Here is an 8966-nt window from a genome sequence, read left to right as displayed (position 1 = left end):
AAACACACAGCGTTTATGGTGCAAACACGGCCGAGGTCATGACATCCGTCGAGACAAAAGAGTGCTGGTACGTCTTTGCGGCGGCACTGTCGCCAGGGACGAAGAGAAACGACGAAGACTTCACGGGGGGCGTATTGTGTGCAAAACAACGTCGGCATGGTGTTTAGCAAACCAAGCGCAAATGCACATTGTCAGGGGGGGGGGGGGGGAACAAATGACGGGCCGCAAGGGTCTACTACAAAGGTGCTGGGTCGGGTGTTCTCAACGGTATTTCACTCGCTTTTGCTCGGAAAACTCGTCGTGTAGCTTTTGCGAGAACCTCTCAAGCGATCTCGTGGGGGGCAACTGGCTGTACACGGCCAATCGTGCCGAAACGGATTCAAAATGTAAAGTTACTACTAAAGTTTTGCCGGTTCGTTATCAGCAAACGGCGGGCGGCGATTCGTTAATATTATTTATTTATTTTTACGACTGTCGATGAATGTTTCGTCATCGTTTGTTTGTACGCGTGAAAGGTTGTTACGACCGACACACACGTACAGCCCAACCGAACGAACAACACCTGCGCGCAATAAAAATAAAAAGAGCCAACAAACGAAACCGGTCCATCCGCGGCCGCCTATTGTTCTCCGAAAGTTCTTCTTGCTGCGACCGCTGTAAGGGTTAACGGCGGCCACACACGCGCATTACCGTCGCCGAACGGGCCCGTCCGTGAAATCGCCACATAACGTTTAGCGCTTTTTATTTTCAACGTTCTCGGAAACCGAGTGGTCTCGATTCTCGAACGTCTGTCGGACAACTCGACACTTTGCTTGAAAATCCGTCGCATTTGCCAGGCGAACGCACACTGTGACTCACAATAGCGTCGTGCTCGTAATTGTTTCCGTCGCAGAAACACGTGCGACAACCAACCGTTTAACGAACTGCCATCGTTGGAATGATTGAAATAACTTCATTTGCGCAATAGTATTATTCCATACGTGTGCACCGTTGAAGAATTCGCCCGGTATCGTTAAGAGAAATCGACGTTCTCTGCACAATTGTGTTGCCATCGGGCCTTTATATCAGCAATAACGTCATGCGTGTCCGTCATTGCACGCGGATTCGCTGCTACACTCCCGCGGCTCATTGTGCTGATGGCCGGCATTCCACCCGGCCAAACCAACTGTCCGGCCACTCGAGTGGTGGCTATTGTGTCAAAGAAAAACCGCTTTTATTCGCTTGCCATCGACACCGGCCGGTTGATAGTGTCTGCCACTGTTTAAGCCCTTTGTCAATTTCGATAATTAACGATAAATGCCATTGATCGGATTTCATCTATGTCGGCATTTTTTCCCTACTAAAATTATTTTCTAATCTTAACTGTTTTACTCGTTTTCTGTGTTAAATAAATTATTTCATTTTCGATTTATTCATTTAAAAACACCCGAAGAAAAATATTGACCATGTTAGTTTGAAATTATATTAAATCATTTTTGTGTCGATAACAAATGAATTGTCCTTGTAGATGTAAAAAATAAGTTGAATTTCGCCAAAATTAAATATATGGTAGATTTTATTTTATTATTATTTGCGCTTTAAAAGTAATTGTAATAAATCAATTTTGATACATTTTGCTTTGCCCATAGTTGTTTCTCTATCTAACAATAATACTAAATCCCATATAACTAATAATAATCTTATTGCGTATGCGTTTGATTTGGATTTAATTTTAATTGAAATTCTTTATCAATTTGTTGTCTGTACAACTGACCTTGTAACCGTTTTTTAAAAATAAATAAAATTATTTTATTCATTTCCAATTGGATTATTGAATTGAATATTGATGTTAGACATTTTATTTATGAATTAAATGTTTTTTTACTCAGGTCATAGCAATAGAATCGATTACTTTGATATTCTAAAATAATGAAAAATGTTAAAAATTAAAAAAATACTCATTTAATATTTTAACACATATTGTTAACGATTTCTGATATAATTTTGTCCATAGGACACCTATTATATTCATGATATTTTTACTGTTCATAATATCAAAACAACTACTGAATATCAAACAATAAACGTTCCGTTTGTTTAACGGTTTGATTTCCTCAATTAAAATCCATCAGTAAAAGTGATAAGACGAAATATTTTATTTACTTCTTCAGAGATATTCACACACCATTTCTGGTTTCTGTGTTATATGACGTTTTTTTTTTTGTCACTATTGTTAAAATAAAAATCAAAAGTTTCAGTAAGACAAAAGGTGTTGTTATAACGATGTCAGACTAACTGCGTATAACAAAAATCGATTTGGATGAAACGGTCCAATTACGGTACTCGTCAACAAAACGAGTATCGTGTCCGGCAGTTTCCTTCCGAAATAACAACACTTCTCCCGCAGTCGTTAACGAAGGGACCTCTTCTATGTGTACGGGCAAGCAATAAATGGCGATGATAATAATTTATATTTTTCCTACTCTTCGGCGCCTGGAGGATTGGCCACCGAACAAATTGTCAGCTATATCGTTCCCCAGGGTCTGTTGGAAAATATTATCGGGGGGAAGGAGTCGGTTGTACCGCAGACGTTTTCGTACGTTCCTACGGGGCAGCAGAGTTTACGTTTTTATAGCCAACTGGATTTTTGACGATCACAATTAAATCGGGAGGTTTTCTTCAATTATCCACTACAGATAAGCTGAACCTGTTGATCGCAAAATGTTTTCTAAACTTTGTTTCTAATTAATTTCTACTACTATTTAATTTGCCTTTAAACGATGGCTTAAAATCATATACGATATAAGTCTTTCTGCAAATTTCTGCACACATGAATATATTTATTACATTTGTTCCTCTAAAATTTATATTTTATTTTAAATAATTTGTGCGCGTCATTATAATTTTTAAACAGTTTTTTTTACCATATGATTTACATAAAAAATTATAATTACATGCATTTTGCACTTGTGCAGCGAAAACATTAGCGTCCTCCTAATGTTTTTGCTGATAAAGCCGGTTCTTGTGCGTCAAGCTCCTGGGCACCGCTTAAGAGTTTTTAATGCTGTTCGCTAAACCTGTTAAAAATGAAATCATTAATAGTTTCAAACTGCGACTAGACACTGATTTACTGTGAATGGAATCACTGGCGCAATGAGAAAAAAATTTGGTTTTTGGGAGAGGGAATCGTTATTTTATTTTGTTTGCCATAAATTTTTTATTCTACATCGTTAGTTCGAACATTATAATTGAACGAAAACAGAGGTTATGACGTTTATTTTTAGTGTAAAATAAAAATAATTTTTTAAATTGAATAGTACCGATGTGTAATAAAAGAATGTTGAAGACGATTTTATTTATTTTTTAACTCATTAGTTTTAAGATGTTAAAAAAATACATAAATAAATTTAGTTCCACCTATTTAGTACTACTTAAATTTGTCGATAGAAGTTATTAAAAAAGTAGATACATTCATTTACTTTAAAAATTATTTTTTCTATTATTATTTATTACGCAGTTTTTGAATTAAATCAACATAGCCATTTGATCATAAAATTATTTTATTTAAGATAATTTTATATTAATAAATATATTTATTTAATAAAGTAATGTAACAAAGATAAATCACATAAAATAATAATAACAATAAGCTTATAAAACGTAAGAACATATTAGGAACTATAAAGCGTATTAACAAAAATATCAATTTAATGTAAAATTAGGACCTTTATATAAGCCATTTAAGCAATATCTTTCATGAGAAATTATTGAAATAGTTGGCCGGCTATAATTTCTTCTCTGTGTCTTAGTCTTACAGAAGGCATAAGACTCGCATTTATAGGAGTTGTGTCTCCTCGAGCCATTTTTTCGGCTAGCTCGACCGTAAATGGACCACAGTCATATCCATTAGTTTGACGAGTCGTCTCGCCGATTTTTAAAGTCCATGACGAAGCTGCTCCTTTTTTATCCATCTCCCAGTCAGTTAGATACTCCTTCAGTACCATAGGATAAGTACCATCATAGCACTTAAGACTGTCATATGATGTCACAGTTCTTTCGGGTACGTTTACCACAGTCAATATCCAATGTCCGCCAAGTACATTCATTGGCACAAAAAGTAACTTTAATGAATGGATATCTTTTTTAATCCATCTTCTGACAGCTGGATAACCTCCTCGAAGATATGCTGGTATAAAGTCGGTAACGACAGCATGAACTTCGCCATTGGATCTTTTCACTATCAATTTGAGATAATCGTTAATTGTGTCCGAAGTGTACCAAGATTTAGGCGACTTGAACGAAGGTTCGTTATACTGATCTAGTGCATTTGTGTTTAGATCATGCGTCACTTCTACAAGAGTTAAAAACTTCTCATAAATTATTTAAGCTAGCTAAATGGTTTAATATGAGTAAAATTATTCCTAGGTTTTGAAATATAAGATTAAACATAGTTAAACAAAATATGTGTTATGGATGTTTCTATGTGAAATAAATATTAATGAAATCAATAAAATAAAATAATTTTACTTTACCTATTTCTTTCTCTGGTATTTCATCAATTTTGACAACGGACACGGTAGGCAACACGTCATTCATATTTAAAGGCGAAACTTCAGAACTGACTTTAGACTCTAAAAAATTAATGTATACAAATAGTGCTTAATTGTTACAATAAACTAATGGAAGGTCAAATTTTTAAAATAGAATTATTGTGTACTTTTTATGGTTTTCTCATCTTCTTCGGATGATTTTCTTTTTAAATTTTGGCTTTCAGAAGAGGATAACTCTTGTAGTTGCTCTTTTGCTCCACATTTTGTGGGTTCTAAATGAGTTATTTTTTCTTCTGGAGTTTCTATTACATTATCAGTAGACACTTTTGGTAATGTAACGTCATTTGACGTTGTCGCATGTAAAAATTCAGAATTAATTTTTGCCTCTAAAAGTATTTATGTTTTAAAATATAAGAAAATAATTTCAATTAACATAATATGCAAGTTAATATTTATAAAAAAAATTATTTTGTACTTTTTATGATTTTTTCATCTTTATCGGATGACTTTCTTTTTAAATTTGAACTTTCAGAAGAGGATATCTCTAAAAGTTGCTCTTCTACTTCATATTTTGCGGGTTCTAAATGAATTATTTTTTCTTTTAGTGTTTCTTTTACTTTATCAGTAGACACTTCAGGTATTGTAACGTTATTTGAAGGTTCATTATTAGCTTCTAATTCTTTAAGTATTAAGAGTTTAAAGTATAAAATAATTGTTTCAATAATCGAAATGTAGTTTAAATTTTTTTATGTACTTTTAATGACTTCATCATGTTCTTCGGATAAATTACTTTCTATATTAGGGCCATCATTATCATTGGATGATACTTCTATGGGTTGCTTTTTTTCATCGCATTTGTTGCGATGCAAGTGATTCTTATGAAAACTCTTAATGAATCATAAGAACATATTAAATTATAGAATAAATTTTAGTTAATTTATTTAAAAAATCTACGTTAAGTCAAAATATATGTTTAGGCTACTTATATACTTTTTGAATATAAAACAATGCAGAATAAAATTTACTTTTCCTAATAAATATGCTGGTATTTTTGGTGCTTTGTCATTTACAATTGGTATATAACTTTTTTTGGCTGGAACTGATAGTTTCTGTCCATATTTTCCAGATTTTTGATTCTTAATAAGTGTTCCAATATCTCCTTGTTGTATTAATTTCTAGGCGTAACCAATGACAAATTAAAATGAATAATTGGAATATAATTAATATGTTATTATTATCTTCCATAAAAAGTCTCTTTTCTTTAAAAATCTTATTGGAAATCAAAAAAACTAAGATAGTAAAATTGAAATTATTTAACATCTTTTACTAATATCTCTAAAAATAATACATTTATACAGCTGCTCTAAATAATAAAAAATATTAAATTATTTCTACTAAATTGTAAGGGTCGATATATCTATACAATTGTAATTACCACTTTTTCTGCTATAATTTCATCACTTTCAAGTTGTTTACGATAGGTTCGTTTTTTTGGTTGAACTGTATTTGTTTCAGTGTTCATATTTTCACTAGAATTTGCTGTTAAGAGAATATTATTTTAAAAGTTATTAATTAAATAGTTAATTATGAAAATGTTTACGGTGAAAAAATGCATTGACGTAGAAATTATATCTACTCTAATATTTATAATTTACTGAAATAGTGAATAATATTAACATTTTTTTTAACTACAATAAAAAAATAATTATTATTTATCAAAAAGAGAATAATCGTTTTTAATTTCTTGTTATATTTTATATCTAATCATTTTCAAGTTTCTTGATAATTAGTTTAATTAATCTAAATAGTGTCTACAGTTATTAATTTCACCTTTAGACTGTCTTGATGTTTGGGGATCTTCTGGACTATCAACGACTAAATTGGAACTCATGAAACGACGATTCCAGAATTCTTCAATTCTGCGTTTCACAACATTCATATTTGTTTCATAAATATGACTATCTGTATTGTTTTCGCTTGCCATATTAATAATTAGTTGAATAACTGAATGCTTACACGAGATGATAGCTTATTTTGACGAGCAAACACGAAGTGATCCAATTTTCAACATAGACAACGCTTATATATGATAAAGTCATGATTGTCATGGAGAGTTAATTCGTTGAATTCTTTTATTATAAGCCACTTAAATATTTGAAAATTAAAAATAATTGTTAATTATTTAAAGAATTGATTGGAGATGAGGTTAATACCATAGTGAACAACTATCATTATAAGTTTCGTAGTATATTCATCAGTTATTTCTACTGATGTTGAATTTTTTTTTAAATTTATCTTTGGTCTTTTGTGTTAAAAATTTGACGTCTTACATAATGTGAAAACAGAGTTGATACTACTACAGCTGTTTTTTTAGTTTAGGCGGGAGTGCCTTCAATTCATTTATTTTAAGGGTTATTAAAGATAATTTTTATTAATTTAAAGATTTATAGTATGATTTTTTTGTTAACATTTTAATTAACATTCAAACGGTTATTTGTTTTTCGTTATAAAGTAAATTTATTTGATAATCGTCAAGTCTTTTTCAATAGAGATATAAAATTAATATAGTAAGAAATATTGGGATGATTATTATATCCTTCTCGAGAACATGTTTTTAGTGTATATTTGTCTATTAAATGCCAATGGTTTGTAATTAAGAAGTGTATTGTAAATCTAGCCGCATTCCGTCGGGTTATACCTTTAGTTAATCTAATTTTTGTGTTCAATTTGATTATTGGTTTCTGGCTATACTATGCTCACTGTGTCGCTTACGTGCTCAGGGTTTAGATCAGCACTGAGTACATTTCCTTCAATATTATCATTTTTTTTTTTTTTTTTTAATATCATCAAAACTTTCCAATTTACTGAAATGCGCCTAAAGTCGCTGCGAGTCGAACAATGAACAATTAATGTGTTTTTACTAGCGATACGCGATGCCTTATTTTACTGTTTACTTGTATAAATACAAATTGTCCATTTCGAATTCCGTTATATGAACAACTTATATATTTTAGTTGTGTAATTTCAGAAGTTAAGTTCAATGTTATTTTAATAAATACAGTATCTAAGTGACAACATTAACTAATGCTGTAATAATCCATTTGGTTGAGTAATAATATTCAATTAAAAAGTGTTAAGTAAATCTAATAACGAAGTCGCCGCTCCCTCCGTTCTGCGTAGCTCGGGGATGTTGCCACATCATTCCATAAACAAACAATTATGAGCACATAAAAAAAGGGGTTAATACTTAACGGCTTTAACGGGACGACTAAAAATGTTTCATAATATTTTTTTTCAAATGATGAGCTTCTAATAAACAAAACTATTAACTCAAAAATGATTTCACGTGAACTCAAGATGAAATGTCAACTGGATAATATTATTGAAAAGCAATAGAATACTGTAAAAAAAGCATCTATACCGCCAGTTACAGTATCGCAATTTTTTCATAATATTTCTTTGAAGCAAACTCTCCACAATTATAAATATCTGTTCAACTCATATAAAACAGCCTCCGTTGCAACGACATTATCATTTAAGATCTAACTTCCTCCAGCGTTATCAGGCTGACTTTGAAAGTAGAACCTTTACAAGTCTACTAATACACAGCGGCCGCGCCTCAAACTGTCCGACACGACCTCGACACGATCGCATTCGTAATTATTGTTGTTCATCGACATGATATTTACAACGTTTGCGATCAGCTGTCAGATTCGCCATAGTTTTTTATAAAAGCGTTATAAGCGTCGCCCGAGGCGTTTCGATTGTGTCACGGCGGTTCCAACGACCCCCTCGCCTCCTCGTTTTTTGGTTCGGGTCCACTGCCAGAGCAACAAGGTCGGCTGAAGAGACTCGGCTCTTTCCTTTTATTTCTAGGCCAAACGTGCGCCGCACCGCATTTGATGACATGCCCAGTGCCGGCGCTTGTTGGCGTTTGCACCGGTTTCTCTGAAACACCAACACTTGTTTGCGTCTTTCACTTTCCGATGTAGACAATAATAAAAAATAATAATAATAATTGATTGTGTTTGTACAAGCGTTTCGTGCACCGCCATGGCCAGGACGATTTTATCACAATGTTAATGTACAGGTAACGTCAGGCGGAGTAAGGGGAAATGATGGTGGGGTATGGTTCATTTGAATAAAATTTAAATAGCAGCGGTGCCAACGGACCCGGGACCGTCGCACTGTAACCTTACCGTAGGTCAGTTTTGGCCCATCTCTCTCTCTCTCTTTCAGTACCGCCGACTGTTGTATAAATTTTTATGTAAATTTAGTGACGCGCTCGCGCGCATACATAATAATAATAATAATAGTAATGGTATTATCATTACCACCGTCATCAGCACCACTACAATAAGTTGTTGTTATTACAATTATCATTATTATGTATTCACCTTTTATTGTAACAACATTGTAGTATGAAGATATAACAAG

The 8966-nt window shown here is 32.7% G+C and overlaps 1 protein-coding gene across 1 annotated transcript; it reads right to left on the bottom strand.

Moving 5' to 3' along the window:
• Window positions 1-3681: 3681 nt before the first annotated feature.
• LOC126904231 (sentrin-specific protease 1-like) lies at window positions 3682-6488 on the bottom strand. Its single transcript, XM_050683038.1, has 8 exons — window positions 6360-6488; window positions 5965-6068; window positions 5555-5704; window positions 5284-5416; window positions 5005-5208; window positions 4697-4915; window positions 4512-4610; window positions 3682-4330 (listed from the first exon to the last, which is right to left on the bottom strand). The coding sequence occupies exons 1-8, from the start codon at window positions 6466-6468 to the stop codon at window positions 3744-3746; spliced, it is 1605 nt and encodes a 534-aa protein (XP_050538995.1). The 5' UTR covers window positions 6469-6488; the 3' UTR covers window positions 3682-3743.
• Between the last annotated feature and the right edge of the window lie 2478 nt (window positions 6489-8966).

Source organism: Daktulosphaira vitifoliae, unplaced genomic scaffold (genome assembly GCF_025091365.1).
Source record: "Daktulosphaira vitifoliae isolate Bord-2020 unplaced genomic scaffold, ASM2509136v1 Scaffold_4, whole genome shotgun sequence".
NCBI lineage: Eukaryota > Metazoa > Arthropoda > Insecta > Hemiptera > Phylloxeridae > Daktulosphaira > Daktulosphaira vitifoliae.
Note: the sequence above shows the minus strand (reverse complement) of the source record. Positions and strands in the feature narration are given on the sequence as shown.